At 42.8% G+C, this 25,600-nt stretch overlaps 1 protein-coding gene across 7 annotated transcripts in view; it reads left to right on the forward strand.

The window, feature by feature from the left end:
• The window catches only part of LOC108702210 (phosphatidylinositol glycan anchor biosynthesis class U protein), a 55,929-nt gene that overhangs the window by 7,170 nt on the left and 23,159 nt on the right, over window positions 1-25,600 (forward strand). For 4 of the 7 annotated variants that reach the window (XM_041578256.1, XM_041578254.1, XM_041578258.1 and 1 more), the window contains 3 exons: window positions 545-789; window positions 11,579-11,697; window positions 13,312-13,429. Coding sequence is in view for 1 of the 7 variants with exons in the window: in XM_041578253.1 (XP_041434187.1) it covers window positions 21,859-21,988 (130 nt within the window). In the remaining 6 variants the exon portion in view is untranslated. Of the gene's footprint in view, window positions 1-544; window positions 790-11,578; window positions 11,698-13,311; window positions 13,430-21,713; window positions 21,989-25,600 lie in introns of those variants that run through there. The other 3 variants (XM_041578255.1, XM_041578257.1, XM_041578253.1) reach the window with 3 other exon arrangements.

Consider the following 25,600-nt stretch of genomic DNA (forward strand, 5'->3'; position numbering starts at 1 on the left):
GCCCTGATTAGAAGGATTTATGGACTGGAGCAAAGACATCCGTTTCTGTGCAGCTTGCCACTTATTTGAAAAACGATTACAGCGCAAGAATGAATGAAAAACGGAATGAAGAAATGCTTGCTGGTAATAATATTTACATTTTATGGCCAATAATTAAAGCTTTATTTTATTTTAGACTTTCCTTCTTTAAGAAGGAGTTGGATGCCTTTTTAGCAAGTGAATGAATACAGGGTTATGGGAGATAGCTCATAGTACAAGTTGATCCAGGAACTAGACCAATCACCATTTTGGTGTCAGGAAGGAATTTTTTCCCCCTCTGAGGCAAATTGGAGAGGCTTCAAATGGGGTTTTTTGCCTTCCTTTGGATCAACTGGCGAAAAAAGTCAAAAGGTTGAACATGATGAATGTGTGTCTTTTTTTCAACCTAACTTACTATGAAACATATTTGTCATGAACATCAGAAAAATAGAACAACTGTTTGTCAAATGGGTTTATGAAATATTTCTTATAATCTGAGGAATTTTCTTTTCTATCTGTTGGTAAGGTCTCTAATCGTCAGGCATGAAGCGACAGCTTGATATTTCCATCTGCCTTACCTCAGAATGCCGGTGCCGACGCAAGATGTTAGAATGTCCGGCACCCATCTTGACGCTCCTGTATGAGAAAAAAAAGGTTGGTGTAAGTGGCTGCTTCAGTGGAGATAAAGAATACAACTGTTTGTAGCTGCTGGTAAACTACAAGCTCAAGACAAGCACCTCTCTGTAACCTCACTGCTACCCATCTGAGCAGGTAGGGAAAGGGAAGTTGATATGGGCAAAGTAGTCATTTTATGACATTTTCACACTTCTTATCCCCATTGGTTTAAACCAGTACTAGTATTATTTATTTTCAGCCCATCTATTCATGTACTCATTTTATTTCCAAACTGGTGTGTGGTTGTTATGGTAATTAAACTATAGCAACTAGACAGCAGCTGCAAAAGTCTTTGAGTGGCCAAACAAAACATTTCAACTCTTCCTTTTTCCTGTTTAAATGTTTCCTTATTCTCATTTATAATTACACATTGTAATAATGCCACCTACATGGCCATTTTAGTGTTATTTGGGGTATGTGCTTATTTGCTGCAGGTTTACCCCTGGAATTGTAGAAAGTTAAGTCCTGCCCTGGGGTCTCTAAGCCCCTGGCTAATAAATATATGGGAATATTGAATAATGTCTGGATCTAAAAACTATATTGACACATGGCAATGTCTACAGCCAAGAGTGATACCTTACACATTATATGCAATAAAATACAAAAAGAACAATGTAAAATAAGGGAAAACTTAAAAATCAGGGCATGTAAAATGGGGGTTCTACTGTATCATCCACACTAGTGCTGATGCTAGTGACAGTTGCTTTTAACAGTTGCTTTTGACAGTTGGTAGGATGAGTGGGACCCTAGACGTCAAATAACAGTTGACATTTATAACTAAAGAGAGGCTTAATAAAAGTTCAAAAGTATCAATAAATATACAAGGAACATGAAATACACATTGCCTTAGAGTTACAAACTCATAGGGGATGCTGGGAATTGTAGTTCAGCTGTATCTAGAGAAGCACAGGTTTAGCTTTAGGGTCAGTGAGGTTTTGCTAGCAGTTACACAAAAAGGTTGAGCTTGATGGACGTGTGTCTTTTTTCAGCCTCATCTACTTTGAAAAAACATTTTACAAAAGGGGAAAATGCAGGATCCTTACCTTCCTCCAGATGATCCTCAATGGGTTGGGCAGGTTGCTGTTATTCTTCTGCCTTTGATGTTATTGATTAGTTTAAAAAGACTATCTTCTTCTGAGAATTCGATGAAAATCTCCTAAAAATGTCTAAAAAAATCTCGAAAAAAATCTCGAAAAATCGCTTTATGGGGAGAGAAAAATAGAGAGGAGAAGTTGTGAGCTGAGCCCTCTCTGCCATATATATCTGTATATACTGGGTTTTCCCTTTCACTATTTTTCCCAATTGTACTGCACTACTGAATATGCTTGCCCCTCTATAAAATAACCAGTCACACAAATCAGTAGCAGATTTAATAGAATGAAGCTGATTAGGAGAGATACAAAAGGTTGGTGCAATCAAGGACCCTGGACACCCCTGCCACCCAAGTGTGGGTGATCCTGGTTACCAAATGCACATGTAGGGGGGGACTTTACAGAGTAATAGCTAAAAACCCTTTTGGGTGTGGGTGATTGACATAGAAATGAATTGTTGTGATTGGGATTCTTATGTTGGCCATACACAGGCAGGCATACATACAACAGCAGGCAATGGGGGTCAATTTTGAGAGCTTTGGTACCAGGGGTAGTTTTGGGTGGTTTGTCCTCACTCCCCTAAGCTTCCATAAATCATTTGGGGCAAACCATCCCTAATTCTCCTTTTGTAATATGTCATCTCCCCCCCCAGATTCTGTAGTAGTTCCACTTACCTCTGAATCCTGAACGGAAATAACTGCCATCCATACCTGAGCCCTCAAGTTAACTTCCCTGGCAACTTTCATCCAATCAGAGCTTCCCTGAGAGTGATGTCATACTGAGCTAAGTCATGGCACCCCAGTCACTGGCAGCCAATCACTTGCTCAGGTACATATGTGACATGTGACCAGTCAAAACTTGTGCTTAATGAAAACAGAATCAACCCCAAACCTAAGCAGCTTTAGAAACCAGGGCCATCATCAAAACTCATGGGGCCCCTGACTAGACTCCCCAATCTCCACTGATGGTTGTCCTGCTTAGATCTCCTCTGTCTGGTGACCCACCAGATGTTAACTGAACTACAACTCAGCTACTGCTTGTCACAGGGAATGCTGGGACTTGTAGTCTGGCAATGGCTGGACAACTACAAGTATCATCACCAAGTTAGTCAGAAGTATTCTATTAGGGATTAGATTTTTTATTTGACAGCTCTGTATGTTTTACTTGTAATAGGCTTCATGTTGCTAAGGCTCTCACCTCATAGCAACCAGGGAATGGCTTTAATAGTCATAGCTAGACATAGTATCCTTGGAAGTTTGCAGGTTTCCAGTTTATATGCAGCTGTGATCACATGCCTAGAGACTGGGATTAGACTTGCAGCCACTGCATTTTTGCATTTTGATTCTCAGAGTCACTGGCCCCCAGTTTCCCTCAGTGGCACTCTCATGTCTATATTTAGGGCTGTTGGTATTTGATGGAATGTAGGGCCGATCTTAACAAATGTGGGGCGCAATTGGGGCAACTTTGGGCAGAGCCAGTAACATTTTCTAGTAGACTTTATGTATGGTGATCCAAATTACAGAAAGATCTGTTATCTAGAAAACCACAGGTCCGAGCCTTCTGAAAATTTTAGTAGGGAGAGATGGTGCCTTTAGTAACAGTGGGGATAAATAGTCTCTGGGAAGGGAGTGTGACTGTGGGATAGCAGGTATAGTAGGGAGAGATGGTGCCTATAGTAACAGTGGGATAATAGTCTCTGGGAAGGGAGTGTGACTGTGGGATAGCAGGTTATAGTAGGAGAGATGGTGCCTATAGTAGCAGTGAGATAATGGCTCTGGAACTATATTGAGGGCAATTTACTGCCATTTTTTCTTTTGCATATCTAATGTTGTGTGCATTTAAGTTTAAAAAAATCTCTGCTTTATAGTGTACTTTTTGTGGCCCTTAATGTCCACAGCCTTTCCTGGTGCTTATCTTGGGGTTTTCTATGGAGAAGGGAGGTATGAGTGGCTTAGGGAATGGTTTGCTTTTCCACATTGGCTGTAAATATTCATTATATATATAATATATATATATATATATATGTATATGTGTATATAAATGTGTGTGTATATATATATTTTATATATGTGTGTATATATATATATATATTATATATATTATAATAATATATATATATATACACACACACACTCACATATATACACACACACAAACACATATACACAGACAAACAATATATACACACACATATATAAATACACACACACACACACATTTATACACACACACATATATACACACACACACACACATGTACACACACATATATACACACACACACATACACACACATACACACACATATATACACACACACACACACATATACACATACACATATACACACACATATATAGGCTACAGGGCAGTAGTAGGCAATCTGTGCATGTGACCCAGGGTGAGAAATCACACAGAATTAGTGCAAAGGAGAAACAGTGATGTCTGGGAGATTAGAGGCTTTTTATCCCAGTGCCATGTACCTTTAAATTGTTGGCTTGCCTTTCAAATTGGATTGGAGGGAGTTAATATTCAGCTCCAGGAGGAGCCGAGTCTGACGCCTGTTCAGAGACTCACTCAGAGTCGGAGCTGTAATGTAGTATTACAGGTGGTGGCAACGGTCTCATGATGGGTCTCACGGGGCCCAATTGCGCTCAAGACCGGCCTGATGGGATGTACACTGGGCCCTCTTTTCTCCTGGGACTCCCGAGGGTCTGTTTCCCCTATTAACCCCCCTGCCAGTAACATACAGCTTTAGAGTAATGACACAGAAGGGGATTCTGTATCAGCCAATAACATGTGAGCTACATGTGAGACAGAACCAAGGCCACCATCATATCTCATGGGGTCCCTGATTGGACTTCCCCCATTCCTACTCATGATGGCCTTGCTGAGATCTCCTCTGGTGGCCTGCCAGTCGTGAAATGAGCTACACCTCAGCTACTGGTTATTATAAAGAATTCTGGGAATTGTAGTTTAGCAATGACACATAAGATCACTGAGGCAGATAGAAGTATTCTATTGGGAAAATAATTTTTTAGTTGACTACAGGTCTTCATTTCACTTTAATAGTTCTCTGGTTTCTAAGGTCTCTCTCCCTAGCAACCAGGCAGTGGCTTTAATAGGCGTTGCACGGTGCAGTGTCCCTGGAAGCTTGCAGCCAATTTGCAGTTCTGTATCTGGTGCTGCCACCTGGCCTGTAAAGTTGGTATTTGATGCCAATGTTATTAATAGAAAAGGCAATGTCTATAGGAAGGATTTCTCTAGACCGGCCCTTCCTGTCAGTGCAGACGCTATGGGGTTAAGTATCCACCTCCGGAGGCAGGACAGAAGAAGAAACTGTTTTGGCTCCACCCTCCTCATATATACTGATGATCCTCCCTTATCCTTCAGTTTTTTCTTCTGTCCTGCTGGAGGTTAGGACAGTAACATTTTTTTTTTTTTTTTTCTCTTCAATTTATCTTTATTATTTTATAAATTATTCCTTTTATTTTACTCGTGAGTTTTCTCTTCAGGATTGAAGTCATTCGAGCCAGCTCACTCCATTCCACTGGACTGGGGGCAAGGGAAGATGGACACTTCACCCACAGCACAGTAAAGTCTTCTCAAAGACAACTACTGCTGCAGGAAGTTTGGAAAGGGCTTGATTCCCTCTGCAAGACAGTAAAGTCTCTCAGAGACAAATACTGCTTGCAGGATACTACTATGGCTGGTATCACCAAGCGCAGTAAAGTCTATCAGTGACGAGTACTGCTGCAGGCCACCACACACGCTGGCCTTTTCTCACAGTAAAGTCTTTCTGAGACAAATATTGTGCAGATTACAGGACACTCCATCGCTCTACTGAGCGACGAGCGCATTTTCGCCCTAGCAGCACTTCCGCATTAAGTAGCGTGTCCGCCAAGGGTGAGGAGAACCGCGACTTCCGGTTCAGCGTTGGCACCAACTAGACGCGCAAGGTTAGTGGCGCCACGAGTCGCGCACTACGTTATTGTACGCGGCCGCCATCTTGGATTCGTTCCGTGGTGGGCAGAGCAGTACAACAGCTCCTACACGCTGCAGCAGGGAGATTGATTCGTTCCCGAATCACTTATAACAGGTACTGAGAAAAGCCCAGACAACAACAGTAGTTGTCAGTCGGCACGCATTACAAGGCACAATGAAAGCAAGCATGTCTTAAGTGTCATGGATTATTGTCTCTCATAGGCTATACCTTACTGCAGAATTACTGGCAAAATTGTAGGGCTATAAGGCATTACTGTACGACCAGTTGCTGTGTTTTCTACAGAGCTAAGTCACAAACATACAGGCTTTTTCTTTTCTATCACACAGATCTATTACCCATTAAGACATTATGGATACAGACAATGTGTTAGAAGACCTCAGAAAGGAGATGACTACAACCATCCCTACTCCTAAGACCAAAAAGGCTTCAACAAAGCGGTCACAGACACAGCCTCAAAAATGCAAAAAGTGCAAGCATACTTTGCGCAAAAGTGAACAGGGGATCTGCCAGGACTGTGCGGAACCACTAGAATTGGCACCTGTTCTGTCACCTCACCCCATTCTATCGCAAGACATTGTAGATGCCCCTCAGAGTAATGACACACAAGGGCACGTTCCTTCCACTTCAGCAAAAACACCTCAATTAGAGGAACTATTTGACTGGATAAAATCCACAATTCAATCATCAGTTCAGAAAACACCGGCACACAGTAAAAAGAGAAAACCACATCTCCTTTTAGATACCAATTCCTCTGACTCAAGTGAGATCAGTGATCAGGATAGCGACCCAGTACAGGGTACATTCTCAGCTAGCGAAAATTCTTCTGATGATTCAGATAATGAACATCAATACCGCTCCCTAGCGGGCCCCGACATAGCAAAACGTTTACTGCGGGAGATGCTAGCCACCCTAGAAATCAAAGATGAAACAACAACTACATCAAAGGCTGATAGAGTCTTAAGGTGGCCATACACGGGCCGATAAAAGCTGCCGACAGACCGTGTCGGCAGCTTATTGGCCCGTGTATGGGGGCCCCCGACGGGCTTCCCTGATCGAGATCTGGCCGAAAGTCGGCCAGATCTCGATCGGATGGGATTAAAAATCCCATCGGATCGCGGCCGCATCTGTTCGTTGATGCGGTCCCGCGATCCGACCGCCCGTTTGGCGAACGCTAGGATCCGATCGTTGGGCCCTAGGGCCCACGATCGGATCAGCCCGATATTGCCCACCTCAAGGTGGGCATATCGGAGGGAGATCCGCTCGTTTGGCGACATCGCCAAACGAGCGGATCTATCCGTGTATGGCCACCTTTAGGAGTACAACCTAAAAGATCAAGGGTCTTTCCCATTTTCAAGTCGGTGTCACAAGTTATTGAAAACGAATGGTCAAAGCCTGATCACAGGCTCACACTCACTCAACGTTTTCTCAATACTTACCCTATTCCTGAGGAACAACACAAGATGTGGGATAGGGCACCAAAGGTCGATTCGGCTGTCGCCAGACTGTCCAAAAACACCACATTACCCACTGAAGAGGCAGCTTTCAAGGAACCAGTGGACAAGAAAATGGAAGTGTCTCTAAGAAGGGGATATACACACGCCACAGCGATCCTCAGACCAGCAGTGGCATCTGCGGGTTTAGCACGCACAGCGCGATTTTGGTGCCAGGAGTTGCTAAACCATCAGCTACCTCAGGAAGAATTACAAGAGGAGCTACATCGTATTAGCTCAGCTCTAGCCTTTTTGTCAGATGCTGCTATGGACACAGTTCGGCTGGCGGCCAAGACCAGCATTGATACAACAGTAGCCAGGCGTGCATTGTGGCTCCGCCAGTGGACTGGAGACACAGCATCCAAAACGAGATTGCTTAACCTCAAATACACTGGTGACACACTTTTCGGGCCTGATTTGAAACAAATCATAAATGAGGTTACAGGTGGCAAAAGTACCTTTTTGCCAGCAGGGAAAAGGCCCAGACAAGAATCCACTACTAGGCCTCACAATAGACCGTGGAACCCTCAAAACCGTTCCTTTCGGCCTTTTCGAAACACTTCCTTTCGGCCTTCGCAAACAAATACAGACTCTAGGAAGGTCAGACCGTCTTGGTCAAATCAAACGAGACAAAATAGAAAATCCGGCCCCCCCAAGTCCACTTCCACCTGACTCGCGCAGCCCCGATCGGGAGGGAGTAGGGGGCCGTCTTCAAGAATTTTTTCCAATTTGGCAAACTCATATACAAGACAATTGGGTTCTCTCTATCATCAACAAAGGGTACAGAATTCCTTTCGACACAATGCCCCCTCGCATGTTCAGACGCTCGTCCTTACCAAAGAACCCTGTCAAATTAAGGGCGCTCACCAAAATAGTAAACGAGCTACTACAAAACAAGGTCATTATGACAGTGCCTTTAAGAGAACGTTACAAGGGTTTTTATTCAAATTGGTTTCTCATTACAAAGAAAGAGGGCTCTTTCAGACCAGTGCTAAATTTGAAACCCCTAAATCAGTTTGTTTCCAAACAGAAGTTTCGCATGGAGTCAATTCGATCAATTCTCATGTCCATGACGAAGCAATGCTACATGACAAAAGTGGATCTACAAGACGCCTACTTGCATGTTCCCATCAGGAAAATATCTCAACAATACTTAAGATTCACGATTTACGAAGAACACTATCAATTCAGAGCCCTTCCTTTCGGCCTCTGTACAGCTCCCAGAGTATTCACAAAGATACTCAGCCCTCTCATTGCATACCTCAGACGCAGGGGACTCGCATTATCCCCGTACTTGGACGACCTGCTAATAAGATCCACATCATACGACCAATGTCTCACAGAGACACAATTGTGCATCACCACGCTCCAACAACACGGCTGGATCATAAACCACAGAAAGAGCCAACTCAGACCGTCACAAAGAATTCAATTCCTAGGGATGTGGTTCGACTCTTCCCTACAGACGATATCACTGACTTCGGAGAAAATCCAACAGATTACGCTCATAGCTCAACACGTCTGCCACCAGCCCACAGTGTCGGCGGAGCTCTGCCTTCGGCTCCTGGGCTACATGGTAGCAGCGTTAGAAGCCCTGCCCTTCGGCAGGTTTCACATGAGACTCTTTCAAAATCATTTCTTACACCTCTGGAACAAGGATCATTTCAACCTGTCACAACAAATTCCAATAACCCAATCAGTCCGACGGTCTCTGAACTGGTGGACACGGCAATCCAACCTTTGTCTAGGGAAGACATGGACCCAGCACCAGTGGACGGTGGTTACCACGGATGCCAGCTTAAGGGGCTGGGGCGCGACCTTTCCACCTCGCAATTGCCAGGGAGTCTGGGCATCAAAGGAATCAAAACTGCCAATCAACGTTCTAGAGATCAGAGCGATCAAGCATGCTGTACTCCATTGGACCCACGAACTGACGGGGCACCCTCTCAGGATCCAGTCCGACAACACCAGTGCAGTGGCCTATTTAAACAAACAAGGCGGTACTCGCAGCACCAGAGCAATGAGCGAGGCCGCGCAGATCCTAGAATGGGCAGAATCCCACGTCCCAGCCATCTCAGCGGTGTTCATTCCAGGAGTCCTGAATTGGGAAGCAGATTACCTGAGTCGACAACAAATAGACCAAGGGGAATGGGAACTCCACCCCGAAGTATTCCAACAAATCGTGTCAAGATGGGGAACACCAGACATAGACATGTTGGTGTCAAGACACAACTGCAAAGTGCCTACATACTGCGCAAGGTCTCAGGATCCGGGAGCAGCATTCGTGGACGCTTTAGTCATACCGTGGACTTTCAGGAGATTCTACGCGTTTCCACCACTGGCCCTATTACCAAGGGTCATCAACAAGATCCGTCAGGAAGGGACACAAACTATTCTCATCGCCCCAGACTGGCCAAGGAGACCATGGTACTCAGAGATTGTAAATATGTTAACAGCTCAGCCGTGGAGGCTACCACTCAGACAAGATCTACTGACTCAGGGGCCAGTCAAACACGACAATTTACAGCGTCTACATTTGACGGCATGGCTATTGAATCCGACATATGGCGTTCCAAAGGGTTCTCAAACCAGGCCACAGACATATTAATGAAAGCCAGAAAACAGTCCACAACTAAAGTGTACCACAAAACTTGGAAAAAGTTCATTGAGTGGTGCGAGGCCAAGGGTCTACCTTGGCGCCAAGCTTCCATGCCAACCATTGTTGAATTTCTCACTCAAGGCTTCCAAATGGGTCTCTCCTTAGCTACGCTTAAGGGTCAAGTTTCAGCACTTTCCCTTCTGCTTCAACGCCAATGGGCTAGAGAACCAGATCTTATACAGTTCCTACAAGGGGTAGGCAAGGTTAGACCCCCGTTTAGGGACCCCACACCACCTTGGGATCTTACCACGGTATTAACAGCACTACAGGGCCCCCCATTTGAACCCTTAGCATCATGTTCCATAAAGTTCCTTACTTGGAAGATGACTTTTCTACTAGCGATTACATCCGCAAAGAGAGTTTCGGATATGGCAGCCCTTTCCCAGAAGGAACCATGGCTCATACTGCATCAAGACAGAGCAGTTTTTAGAACTATTCCATCATTTACACCCAAGGTGGTCTCCTCTTTTCACATAAATGAAGAGATCAACTTACCTTCCCTATGTCCACAGCCATCAAATGCAAAGGAAAAAGAACTACACAAGCTAGATGTTGTCAGGGCAATTAGATACTACCTAGACAGATCCAAGAACTACAGAAAAACAGATTCTTTTTTGGTGACTTATGGTAGAAACAAGGGGTCACCAGCTTCAAAGAGGACAATTGCTAGATGGTTGGTTGATACAATAAATTGTGCGTACGATCTCAGTAACAAGACTAGACCGTTTAAGGTCAAAGCCCATTCCACCAGAGCATTGAGTACTTCTTGGGCTCTATACAATTCAGCTACACCTGAACAAATTTGTAGAGCAGCCACTTGGGCCTCACTCTCTACCTTTTCAAAATTTTACAGACTTCATGTTTTTCACTCAGCCCCTGCAGCTTTTGGTAGGAAGGTTCTACAAGCTGTAGTTCGGCACCGGTGATTATTGTACCCACCCAAATTGGGGGACCAGCTTTTTGACGTCCCCATAGCGTCTGCACTGACAGGAAGGGCCGGTCTAGAGAAAGATGGATTTTTAACTTACCGAAAAATCTTTTTCTAGACGGCCCGGACTGTCAGTGCAGTAAGCCCCACCCTGCTATTAGTTATGTTATGTTGAGTAAACTGTTATTGTTGTGCATGTTTGCATGTTCTCTGTGATTCTCCTCCATACTAAGCTAAAGAACAACACTGAAGGATAAGGGAGGATCATCAGTATATATGAGGAGGGTGGAGCCAAAACAGTTTCTTCTTCTGTCCTGCCTCCGGAGGTGGATACTTAACCCCATAGCGTCTGCACTGACAGTCCGGGCCGTCTAGAAAAAGATTTTTCGGTAAGTTAAAAATCCATCTTTTTCCACCAAAATGATCCACAGAGCAAGGATTATAATTCAGTTCTATACTTAAGCTTATTTTGTTAGAGGTTCACTCCCTTTGGCCCGGTATTCTCCTGGGCCTCTTGAGGTGGCAGGGACTCTGCCAATCGACTTCTTTATTCTATTAAACCTGTTACTGATTATTTCTGGTTATTTATAAGGAAGCAAACATGTTCAGTAGCGCAGTACAATTTGGGAGCGATACAGAAAGGGAACTGCTTTATATTCTATTCAGGGTCCAGCTCATGAGTGTCTTTTCTCTGTTTTATTGTCTCCATAGAAAGTCACATTTTCCCCATAATCCTCGGCGATAAAGAAGACGATTAATCAAGAACTGAGTCTGACGTCTAGAAATAAACAGCAACCGTCCAATTTAATTTTTTGGGTATCTTGATGCAGGTAAGTATTCAGCCTCTTTGTCTAAATGATACCTACCTACCTGAACCTTGTATTTCTCCCATTGCTAATGGTCGGCAGTTGATGCTGGAAAAACACACTGGCCCATTAAATGAGAGTTCACTCTGGTTGCAGGTATGGCAGAGGGCACCCCCAAGAGGAAAAATGTGATTTGCGAGTAGTGAATTACGGAGCTGTTACCTTCTATTAGAGCTGTGCTGGAGTAAAGTAGGGATGGGCAACCTATGGCTGACCAGATGGTGAACTACAGCTTTCTGTATCTTACTATTTGTAATAGGCATTTGGGGACATATTGGGAATTCACGGATATCCAAGTGGGTCACATGTTGCTTATGCCTGATTTAGCCTTATGGCTCCATGTATATCCTATATCCTTGAGCTAGAATATATATAAGGAGCTGTTGTCCTCATGGGAACATACCAGCTGCATGCCACAAACATAAAAATCTCACTGTTTTCATTTACCTGCTCATTTTGTTTTCTAACCACATATACAGGTAAATGCCACCATATCACATTCTACTCTAGAGTCTTGTCTTGCTTATGAGCACGCAAGGGCAAGGGCATAGATTTGCAGGAGGAGGGAGTAATTCTTCCACTGTATAGAGCACTGGTAAGGTCCTATCTAGAATTTGCCGTATAGTTTTTATCTCCAGTTGTCAAACGGGATATTATTGAATTAGAGAGGGTACAGAAGGGCAACTAAGCTGGTATGTAAAATCGTAGCTATGAGGAGAGAATGGCCAAATTGGGGATCTTCACTTAAGGGGTTGATATAACTATGTATAAATATATAAAGGGGATCATATAATAATGACTGTAATGCTTTATTTACCAGTAGGTGGTGCAAGGTCACCCATTCAGATTAGAAGAAAGGAGTTTCCGCCTTAATATTCGGAAGGGGTTTTTACAGTTAGAGCTGTGAAGATGTGGAATTCTCTCCCTGAATCAGTGGTACAGGCTGATACATTAGATAGCTTTAAGAAGGGGTTGGATGGCTTTTTAGCAAGTGAGGGAATACAGGGTTATGGAAGATAGCTCATAGTACAAGTTGATCCAGGGACAATGTGTAATGTGTCAGTTGGTCTGACAGGATTTGTAAAACCTTTTCCTCATATGGTTGGGGGATAGTGATGCCCCTGAAGAGTGAGAGCGTTATGGGCCCAGCCAACCCATGCTCTCATGAGAGTTTGTATTTTTGAGCCAGTATGTTGGGTTTATTGGAGGAATGCTATGAAGTATAAAGTTGGTATTTGATGCCAATGTTATTAATAGAAAAGTCAATGTCTATAGGAAGGGTTTTTTCCACCAAAATGATCCACAGAGCAAGGATTATGATTCAGTTCTATACTTAAGCTTATTTTGTTAGAGGTTCACTCCCTTTGGCCCGCTATTCTCCTGGGCCTCTTGAGGTGGCAGGGTCTCTGCCAATCGACTTCTTCATTCTATTAAACCTGTTACTGGTTATTTCTGGTTATTTATATGGAAGCAAACATGTTCAGTAGCGCAGTACAATTTGGGAGAGATACAAAAAGGGAACTGCTTTATATTCTATTCAGGGTCCAGCTCATTTTCTCTGTTTTATTGTCTCCATAGAAAGTCATATTTTCCCAATAATCCTCGGCGACAAAGAAGACGATTAATCAAGAACTGAGACTGACGTCTAGAAATAAACAGCAACCATCCAATTTCATTTTTCGGTTTCTTGATGCAGGTAAGTGTTCAGTCTCTTTGTCTAAATGATACCTACCTACCTGCTGGCTGATCTAGAGGAAGGTGAAACCCCCATCTGAACCTTGTATTTCTCCCATTGCTAAAAGTCAATCAACCTTAATAGTCAAGCTGCCTAAGAGAGAATCCCATAACTTCACACTTTAATAAGCTATTTTCTTACTTTAAGATGGAACTCCCTTTCTAATCTGAATGGATCCCTTAAATCTTCTGGAAGGATCTACTGGTGAATAAAGCTTCATGCTATTTTCACCCAGTTGTATGTTTCTGCCTCCCATTGAGGTTGCCGGATGAATAAGAACCAAAACCTTAATCACACCAACATACCCAAAGCCTTAAGGCACCCCCATTCCCTAGCTTTGGGTAGAATGCAGAGCTCATATAGTTATTTGGTAACTATGAGAAACAGTATATATATATATGTAGAAAGGCTGTGGCACACACTTACTGGAGCAAGGACCCAGGTGCTATTCAGAGAAAAAAATGTATATCCATATAGAAAGCTGAAGCACACTGGGATTTGTCAAAATAAAACTTAATTGATTGGATCGATGTTTTGGTCCGCACAGGGACCTTTATCAAGATAGAGTCTTGATAAAGGCCCCTGTGCGGACCGAAACGTCGATCCAATAAAGTGAGTTTTATTTTGACAAATCCCAGTGTGCTTCAGCTTTCTATATGGATATATATATAAATATATTTATATATCTATATCTATCAGAGATGCCCATTTTATAGTCCCACAACTGTTTCTTAACTACAGTTTCTTGTGATAATCACCCAAGGTCACTGCCTGATGGATATTACAGTGCTGGAGTTAAAGGGCACCTGTTAGGTAAAAATGTTATCTCCAACAAAAGGTGCGAGCTAATAGAGCCTGCATTCCGGTTGGGGATAACAGTAATTTTTGTTTAAAAAAAATACCCCCGTTAGCGCTAGTCAACCCGCACTGGGAGGGAGCTCGGCAGCATCCTCTGCTCAAACATGATCACGTCCGACCTCTCCAGCCCAAAGTAGTTGTGTTCCTCAAAGAACTTCTGTGGGACCCAAAGTGAACTTGGTCTTCATGATATACCTAGGGGGAGAAGAGGTCTCATCCCTTCATAGAACTGAGAGCAAACCCACTAAGGCCCTGCTGGCTTTCACTCTAGCCCAGAGACCATGAGCAGCTTTCTGGGCTGCAGAGCTGACAGAATCCCACCCAGCTTACCAAGGCACGGTGCAGGTGACGCCATGCTACTCATTGACCAGCTGCACCCAGGGGATCCACTCTGCCTGCACCTGGTACAGGGTTTTAGCACTGGGCAAGCCGACAATGGGGTACGTCACCCACAGACGTAGGACACCTTTTTCTGGGCAATCTGATGGAACCCTGGGGGGGGAAAGAATGTATTTCCCTTGGATATCCTTACACCATTCCCTATGGGGGCACACAGTATATATACAGCGGCCTTCTGCTCCCCCCATAATATGAAAATGTAACAATACAAGGAAATGGGGGGTGCCAGGTGTTGTGTATTGGGGTGCTGCCTACAGACAGGGCTGGATTGTGCATTATATAGAGCCGTGTCCTGCCAGGTTTGCCAGCTCTCCCACCCTTCATCAATTAACCCTTTCCTAACTAGGACAATTCTCTCTTTGTTAATGGTGTCTGTAACTGCCCAATGCCACTCTGTGACAGCTGTGGTTGAGCCATTTTTCCAATTGCTAGTTATTAGGCGTCTGGCATGAAATAGAGCTTTAGCCACAAGCCTCCTTTAGGGTGCTGTCCCTAATATATATGAAGGCCGGTATTTTTTTCCTAGAAAAGGTGGCAACCCTATGTGCAACAGATCGGCTTTTAGAGCCCCACATCTAAGACATGTTGGTGATATACTGGGGTACATCTTATTTAACTTCTCTCTGGTGAGATATGCCCTGTGAACCATATATAATTGTAGTATTCTGTCTTTATAACTAATGGAGTTATGTGTAGGAGCCTGTATTGCCTCAGCCCAATGGGTGTCCGTTATATACCCCAGGTCATTTTCCCAGTCCTCTCTACTCTTAATGATGTTACTGGCTGTATTGGATTTTACTAACCTCCTATACAGGTTGGATAACACACCTTTCTGCTTAGGTTTCACTAGATTCTCCAGTAGTAGTGATGGAGCTAACCTGATAGGTTTGCTTCTGTCCCGTTGTTTTATTGCACTCCTGACTTGCATATACACCAGCCATTGTGAGCTTGGCAAGTTATATTGTGCCTTGAGCTCAGAATATCTTTTTGGGGAGTCGTCCACCCATATATCCGATATAGCTGTAATCCCTAGGGTAATCCAACAGTTTGGTGGTTGAATTTTTTCGATTTGGGGGAATTGGGCATTGTGCCATAGAGGAGTTTGTGGGACCATGTGGGAGAAGTTCATTAGTGAATGAGCCTTTCGCAGCGCTTTCAGTCGAGTGGTGAGGATTAGGTTTGCATCTTTTGTCTTAGCTCCAATAACTGCATCCCACGGGAAGTTTGGGGTATTTGCCACTACAGCCCATAATTTATATAGTGGGGGTAGGGGGTTGGTTGTAGTGTTACAGCTACATGTGTAAGTTGCGCTGCCAAGAAATAGTATAACATATTAGGCAGGGCTAATCCTCCTTCATTTTTAAGTCTCATAAGCATCTGGAGACTTAGCCTAGGCCTGAACTGTCCCATATAAAGCTTCTCAGTGTTGTGTCAATTATCACAAAAGTTTTAGCTGAGACCCATACCGGGGAATGCCACAACGGATAAAGCAGTTTAGGCATGACAAACATTTTTTCAGCTGTATCTTTCCTACCGGCACCATTGGTAAGCTTTTCCAAATTAAATTTTTTCTTCTCCTAAGCAGCTGATTTGATTGTCTACATGGTGTTTGAAGTATTGGCTATGGTCCTTTGTTACCTCACCCCTAGGTAGGTGAATTTGTCCACAACCTGCAGCCTACAGATAGCTGGTACCCAGTCATGTCCAGGGGGGTCTAGTAGGAACAACACCGATTTGGAAGGGCTAACTTTCAGGCCAGATATTTCCCCAAAGTTTTGGGTTATATCCAGCAGTGCTGTTAGAGATGGCCCCCTATCTCCTTGGTACACAAGAGTATCGTCCGCATAGAGTTAGATCTTTTCCTCTAAGCCTCGGATATTGAAACCCACTATGCTAGTTTCTTGCCTAACTGCTTGGGCGAATGGGGGCAGAGGAGAGCCCTGTCTGGTCCCCCTCGCAAGCTTAAAAGGGGTTGTCAAGTTAAGGCTCACTCTCAACGAGGCTTGGGGGAGTGGTAAAGTAGTTGAACCAGTTTTTTGATAGATTGGGCCTATGCCAAAATGAGTGAGAGTTTTCCATAAATATGGCCACTCGACGGTGTCAAAGGCTTTAGCTTTATCCAGGGATGCTATAGCCCTTTGACCCCGGTTATCATGGTTGGCTGTGAGATTCAGGAATAGCCATCTAGTGTTGAGTGCTACTGTTTTGCCTGGAATAAATCCGGTTTGGTCAGGGTTCATTAGCATGGTGATTACTTTACTAAGTTACTTGGCAGGTATTTTGGGCAGAATTTTGACATCTGCTGTGAGGAGGGAGATGGGTCTATATGACTCACACAGCTTCTGGTCCTTTCCTGACTTTGGCAGCAAGGCTATCGCTGTTTCATACATTGAGCCCGGCAACCACACCTTCCAATGCTGCGTTAAAGGTTTCCAGGAGATGCGGTGACAGGGTTTTTACATGCCTTTTGTATACCTCTATGGGAATCTCTATGCCCCTGGAGCCTTACCATTAGGGAAGGACTCAATTGCCATTACAATTTCAGCTACTGTGATGTTTTCATCCAGAAAAACCCTATATTGGGGAGTCAGTTTAGGGGTGTTCATACCGTCTAGAAAGGTGTCAATCTCAGAAAGCGGTTTTTGCAGCTTCGAGGAGTAAAGGTCTGTATAAAATTGCACCAGTGTTTGTTTAATGCCCTCAACATGAGTGATGGTATTGCCTGACATGTCCTGCAGCGCCGAAATTGCAGGTGGGGATGAATTCTGTTATGCTAAGTGAGCCAGCATTTTTCCAGCTCTTTCCCCTTGTTCATATATTTGGGCCTTAGTAAACAACTGGTGCCTTTGAGCCTTTTGGGTCATATACTGATTGTACTCTTGCTGTTTTAATATTAAGAGTATTAAGGTTATTCCCTGTAGGGTGGAGGGCAACTTGCCTTGCTTTTTAAATGCAGATATCTCTGCCCCTAGATGGCCTCTTATAATGGCATCCCAGACTGTGAGGGTGTCTGCGGTCCCAACGTTAATGTTAAAAAAGTCGTGTATAGTAGCATCTAGTGTTGTTTCATTGTCTAATATTTTTAGCCAGACCGGATCCAAAGACCATCTTGGCTTTTGAACCACACACTCCAATTGGAGCACTATTTCTAAGGGTGCATGGTCAGAAATCCCCCTGGTGAGATACTGCGCTTTTGTAATTAATGGCAAGGTTGGGCTGCCCACCAGGACTTAGTCGATTCTAGACAAAGACGTATGCGATTCTGAAAAACAGGAGTACTGTTTAGTTTTAAGGTAAATATGCCTCCAAGCTTCTACCAGTTCCATCCCTTCTAGGATTCGCTGAAGGCCTTTGTCACCCCTGTACACCGTTTGATCTGGCTTTACCATTTTGTTCTCCCATTGCAATTACCTTCGCATGTGGATATCTGGCCATACTCTGCGTTAGCTTAATTAGGCAATCCTCCTTAAATGGGGGAGGGACATATATATTCGCAAGGATTAGTTCCACATTATTGATGAATCAATGTATGAAAATATACCTTCCCTTAATATCCGTCTCAATACTTTCCATCACAAAAGGGACTGTCTTGGATTAGAGAAGTACCGTAACTAGAGGGGGGCAGGCCCTGGCACTGGATTAGAGTGGAAACACCTGAGAAATAACAGGAGTGGGTCGAGTGGTAAGCCCAGCCCACCCACGTCTTTTTTAATGCTAAGGTTTTTCCTCCAATCAAGTGGGTTTCTTGCAGGAAAGCTATCTTAACATTCTTTTGCTTCAGATAGTCCAGGACCAGCCTCCTTTTAATGGGGTAGTTGAGACCCCTCACATTCCAATTTATTGCAACGTATGACAAGTATAATTCAAGGGAAAAAAATCACATCCTGAGCAGTAACTTAAACCATTGAACTTCCCACAAAACGTAACACTGCATTGGCTTTTTCAGTGTCCCATAGCCAGTCCCACCTGGGGGTAGAATTAATCCCAGAATTAACCAACAATTGTGTAGGTGTGGCGCTAATACCAGGTCCCATCTGTGGACTGTGAACAGGTAGTCTCGGTGGGGTAAGACGCCTCTCTTCAGGGCCAGTTGTGGGAAGTGTGCAGGGCCCAAATAGGGGAAAGGTGGCCTCGTCGTGATTGGCCTGCTTGGAACAAGACATATGGACAGCTATTAGTTGGCATCTCCATGAAGAAAAAACTGTGGGGCTATTGGATGCAACTGTTCGGAGCACTATGTTTTGTACTCATTCACACATACAGTATATTGGGGTAAAACTGCAAAAATGGTTATAGGTGATGTGCATAAAGGGCTGCCTTTCTCGCTTAACTGTAATTAATGTAAAATATTACAGTTATTAATTAATTATTATTATTACATTATAATACAGTAAAATATTATTTAATGGCACCACATAAATCTAGTGTGTCTATATTAACCACGTTGTTGATTTGCCATTTATTATAAGCCTTGAACATTTTATTTAAAAATTACAAGTATTCAATAGTTCACCATTATAGTATGGGGTATATTACTTCTTGAACAAAAAATGATCCCTTATTGAGTAAAATTACCCTGCGGTTGAAGCTGAGGTCTGACCTAGGTCAGTGCCAGTTAATAATTGAAAAATGAAGAAAAAGTACCCCACTAGCTTCAAACTCGCTCAGCAGTCTCTAGTGATTTAAACCTACCTAATTAAATAGTCACTAATGTGTGCAAATTTGCTAATAACTTTATATAGATACCAAAGTGCTTGTGCTAAGATTGAATCAATTGAAATTCATTGATTATAATTTAATTAAATATTAGTAATACATTTCATTCAGATAGATAAGCAGAGAACCGAGCACTGGTTGAGGTTTGAAACCTCCCCACCCCCTCCACTACTTTGAAACCCAATCGACTGAAGTATTAAAAGTTTGAAGTTAAAAAGGACTCGGAACGCCGACGCGCGTTTCGCAATAATGGCTTTGTCAAGGCGCCTTGACAAAGCCATTATTGCGAAACGCGCGTCGGCGTTCCGAGTCCTTTTTAACTTCAAACTTTTAATACTTCAGTCGATTGGGTTTCAAAGTAGTGGAGGGGGTGGGGAGGTTTCAAACCTCAACCAGTGCTCGGTTCTCTGCTTATCTATCTCATACTAAAGCTCACAAGAGCCCGTGGATTTGTGGTTTTTTAGGCCTATATAGTTTCCTTTGAGTCTAGGACTAGAGTAAATTTGAGACCACAGTCCCGGGTACTCTGCCTTCTTTGACTTTGTGGTGTCCCAGGGATAGAAACAAATTAGGTAGTAGATTTGGGACAACTCCACCTCCTCTTTTTCCATTTTCCAACTTCTGAACCGGAGCAATTGTGTGTTTTTTAATAATTATCCTATTTATTGCGGTCTCTAATTAATTAATTTTTAACTTTAATCGATTTTAAGCACTAATGAGCACTTTCAATATTATGAATTTTGGTTAATCTGGATGAAATCATTATTATCTATTAACTGTTTTGCACTTTAACCTTAAGTGATTGGGAAGGGGGTGATTATTAACCCTTAAAAAAGAGAAACACTGTTGTGAAATAGAATTGGTCACAATTAAGGGTATATGTACCAATGTTTTTCTGAAACTTTTATATAGAACTGAATGAAATGTATTACTAATATTTAATTAAATTATAATCAATGAATTTCAATTGATTCAATCTTAGCACAAGCACTTTGGTATCTATATAAAGTTATTAGCAAATTTGAACACATTAGTGACTATTTAATTAGGTAGGTTTAAATCACTAGAGACTGCTGAGCGAGTTTGAAGCTAGTGGGGTACTTTTTCTTCATTTCTCGTATATTACTTCTTATAATATGCAAGTGATATGTGATATGCAAGTGATACAATCTGGACTGTTGGGGGGTGGTTTGGGGAGTTCTAGTTCAACAAGTGCTTTGTTTTTTAGTTTAACTGTTAATTGCTAAGAATGTTTCGTGCTGCGCAGGTACCAGCCACAATCTGGACTGTTGGGGGGGAGGTTGGGGAGTTCTAGTACAACGAGTGCTTTGTTTTTTGGTTTAATGATTATTAAACTGAAGATTGTGGCTAGTACCTGCGCAGCACAAAATATTTTAAGCAATAAACAGTCAGCGATCCTTCTCCCAGGCTCCCTTCCCGTGTTTATAGCTTTAACCTCCCCTACTGAGCAGTACCTCTTGCCAGGACCTGACATGCCGAGGGATTACAATGCAGACAGGCAGGACTAGACGAGACGAGTCACATGACGAGCTGTGACGTCTCCTATTCAAGTACACAGTCCAGCCAGCCCAGCGAAGGGGGGGGGGTGCGTGCTGTCACAGAGCACAGCAGCAGAGTCTCTCTCTCTCTCCTGCCCTATTGGTGTGCCGTTTCTTTTTTTTCTTGCCTACATTCAAGGCGACGGGAGGGGGAAACACACAACTGATTTCTCTGTTCAAGAGAGGCCCACTTGAACAAGAAATAGAGCGGCCCCATGGGCAATTGCCCGAGTTGACAGATTTCCAGTCCGGGCCTGCACAGGGACCCCCACAAAGATTCTGACAGTGACCCCCCAATTATTCCAAGGCACAGTGAGTGACCCCCCCCCCAACCACACAGAGATAAGAAGCACATGGACCACTCCCATACATTCCGAGGCGCAGGGACCCTCCCAATCCCCCTCCATATGAGCATACAGAACAGTGCATCCCTATACGAACATATTACAGTGAATTAACTCAAAATGCCTAAGATAGAAGCTGCTTTGCTGTACGAAACCTTCAACCGACCTACGAATCGGCAACCCCGAGAATTAAGTTGCAGGTCCTATGAAGACGCAGCCTGCCACTATCGAAGGACTTCGCATATTTGAATATACCGCTCCACTACAGCTCGGATCACATGCTCGGATCACATGCTCGAGTAATGTCACGTGACGGTGATGTCACCGGGCCCATTTTCAACTTGGAACTAGCTGCTACCATAACAAGTGCAGCTCCCGGAAAAAGGTTTCCGGTGTCGCGCTGCATTCTGGGACTCGTAGTTCTGAAGGCCACAGCTGTTCGTGCTGTAGGAGTGCGGGAGAACCACAAGTCCCGTGTGCCTCTGCTTTGGCTGGGCCATCCAGCGCTGTGAAGATGGTGGCTCCTTTGGTGTTAGTAGTGCTGGTGGCCGTGACTGTGAGAGCTATTCTGTTCCGCTCCAGCCTGGCTGAATTGATCTCGGAGCGGTTGGAAGTGGTGTCCCCGTTGAACTCATGGAAGAGAGGTGAGGAAGGTTGCGGCTGCCTGTGCATTAATCAGTAGGCAAATGCTGAGATGGAGGAAGGGCTTTCTGTGACAGACTGCGGTTTTGCATATGGGTGTCCCACCCTGCCATTTAAAGGAACAGTTTGTGAAGTCTTTGCATTTTGGAAAGGGAGATCAAATGGTTAGAAAGGGAAGGTATCGGATCCAATGGTGGTGACTTGGGACCCACTCCTGTTGCTGTCAGTGCTGGGAGTGTAGAGCAAGACTTAATAGCAGCAGAGAAAGCAGCGTGGACTCTTCTGCTCATTCAAATGGGTCTTCTTTCCTCAATTAAAACTCATTAAAACTAATGAGAGCCTGCTGCATAATTTGTCTTTGGCAGGTAGATGGTGTGTATGTTTGTAGTGGTTACAGGGTGCACATAGGCTTTGGCTTATGATTATTAGCTTGTGTGTGGGGGTACGTAGCTAGGAGTGATGAGTTTGCTTTTAGGGTATTTATGTATAACTTTATTTGTAAAGCCGCAGAGCTGTACAGTGCATAAAAGTACAATATATATATATATATATATATATATATATATATATATATATATATATATATATATATATATATATATATTAGTATACACAGGGAAGACAAATGAATATACACAGAGCTCACAACAGAGCGCTGACCTGTCATCCAGACACAAAAATCTGTATAATAAAAGTCCTTTTCAAATTAAACATGAAATACAATTTAAATTTTTTATTAAAGCATTCATAGCTGTCGTAAGGTCATTTAAAAATCTCGGCTGTCAATCAAATATTGTCTGCCCCTCCTCTTTGGTGGATGTGGATGGTGTGAAAAGAAGCTGCCTCTGAGAGGAACAGAGGAGTGAAGGGCTTTGTATGTTAGCAGAAGGGTTTTTATATGCAGCCATACTAAGGATTTTAGTTGGGTTTGAGCAGGTTACCTTTGAGGAGAGAGCAGAAAGATCCTGATAGTGGAGTTTAAGATTGATTGGAGGGGAGAGAGATGGGAGTCAGGAAGACTGTTTAGTGGAGAGTTATTTGTTTTGTGACATATTGAGTTGCCACCTGGCAGAAAGATAATAGAAATATAACAGGGCAACCCCAGTGATAATATACTTGTGATGGATCAATGATAGAAAATCGTGTGATGGTAGAAGTGTGTGGAAGAGAAATATTTTAGGAGGGAAGCAAAGTATGTCCTGGAAATAAGGTTAGGTTGGATGTTACTTAGGATGTTTAAGAGGGAATTTTTCTTTCTTAAAATCAACGTCATATAAATACAGAAACACAAAACCAATTTTAACATTTAGGGGCAGATTTATCAAAATGTGCAGTTAGAACTCACTACAGAAAAACAAACCCACTTTTTATTAATTCCTATGGGATTTTTGAAAGCATATTTATCAAATGATGAACTCAACATTGATAAATATGATTCTAAAAATCCCACAGGAATGAATGGAAAGTGGGTTAGTGTTTCTGTGGTGAGTTCTATTCTCACAGTTATATAAATCTGCCCCTTAGATTTCCCTTCAAGGTTTTCACTTCCTCTTCCTTAACCCTTTAAGTGCCAGCAGAATTTCACATTTTGGTTACGCGAAATGCCAGCCGTTTTTGAAACATTTTGTGCTCTCTCACTTTAGGGGCATTTTCTGAGGGGAAACCTATAGTTTACCTAGGAAAACTATACATTGTTTTTTTCAGTAGAAACTGAGCTTTCTAAATCTGCCTGAGTTTTCATGTATTTCCACCTGTGCAAAAAAATTTATAGTGCTAAATACCAAAAAAAAATGAAAAATTACCATTTTTCATCGTATATCAATTTATACCAGAAAAATATTTCATTTTACGGATGAAAATCCAACTGATTTGGAAAGCCTTATGTCTCTCGAACGTGCCAATACCAGATATGTATAGTTTTAGGGAGATTTAGGATTTCTGTACAGCAAAAACTCCCGGCAGTATATTACCGAATTTTGAAAGCACTAAGGCAGAAAACGGCATGCTTTAGATTCCAAGGCAAAAAATCCTGAAACCGTAGGTTTACCCCAGAAAACCATACATTTTTGAAAAGTACACATTCTGCCGATTACAAAATGGGTAACTATGTCTCTCTACTCCCAACTACCAAACATAAAAGCTTGTCTGAACATAGCGGTTTTTCAACAAAAAATTCAAAATTCTGAAAAATCATTTCAAAGGTTTTATTTTGCTTCTCCGCATATCCCAAACTATATTAGGTACCAAGAAAAAGCACCTGAAATATGATTGCCAGGGGTCCACTGAACAATTTGATACCCATTATGCATAGGTTTACCAAAGTATCTGGCATTTAGAGACACCAATATGAAGTTAGCACATCCAAATTGTTCAGGACTTTACTTCAGCTACTGAGAAATCAACACATTGACTGCATTTTTTGTGGGGTAAAAACACAGAAATATATGTTTACCCCCCAAACCCATATATTTTTGGAAAGTACACATTCTACTGAATCTAAAATGGGTACCCATGCCTTTCTGCTCCAAACTACTGAGTCGCAAGGCTTTCCCACAATTGTCGGTTTTGGTGAAATATCTGAAAATTTCCTCAAAGCTTCAACTTCCCAGCACCATATCGCCCATGTATCATTACGTACTAAGAAAAAGCACCCTAAATATGATTGCCAGGGTTCCTCTGAACATTTTGGTGGTCATTGTTCATAAGTTTACCAAAGTATCTGGCATTTAGAGGCCCCAAAATGAAGTTAGCGCATACAAGCAGTCCCGTGGGTAACTTCAGCTAATGAAAAATCAACACATTGACTGCATTTTTGTGGGGTAAAAACACAGAAATATATGTTTACCCCTCAAACCCATATATTTTTGGAAAGTACACATTCTACTGAATCTAAAATGGGTACCCATGCCTTTCTGCTCCAAACTACTGAGTCGCAAGGCTTTCCCAAAGTTGTCGGTTTTGGTGAAATATCTGAAAATTGCCTCAAAGCTTCAACTTCCCAGCACCATATCACCCATGTGTCATTACGTACTAAGAAAAAGCACCCTAAATATGATTGCCAGGGTTCCTCTGAACATTTTGGTGGCCATTGTTCATAAGTTTACCAAAGTATCTGGCATTTAGAGGCCCCAAAATGATGTTAGCGCATACAAACAGTCCCGTGGGTAACTTCAGCTAATGAAAAATCAACACATTGACTGCATTTTTGTGGGGTAAAAACACAGAAATATATGTTTACCCCCCAAAACCCATATATTTTTGGAAAGTACACATTCTACAGAATCTAAAATGGGTACCCATGCCTTTCTGCTCCAAACTACTGAGTCGCAAGGCTTTCCCACAATTGTCGGTTTTGGTGAAATATCTGAAAATTGCCTCAAAGCTTCAACTTCTCAGCACCATATCACCCATGTATCGTTATGCACCAAGAAAAAGCACCCTAAATATGATTGCCAGGGTTCCTCCGAACAGTTTGGTGGCCATTGTTCATAGGTTTACCAAAGTATCTGGCATTTAGAGGCCCCAAAATGAAGTTAGCGCATACAAACAGTCCCGTGGGTAACTTCAGCTAATGAAAAATCAACACATTGACTGCATTTTTGTGGGGTAAAAAC

Source organism: Xenopus laevis, chromosome 9_10S (genome assembly GCF_017654675.1).
Source record: "Xenopus laevis strain J_2021 chromosome 9_10S, Xenopus_laevis_v10.1, whole genome shotgun sequence".
Lineage (NCBI taxonomy): Eukaryota > Metazoa > Chordata > Amphibia > Anura > Pipidae > Xenopus > Xenopus laevis.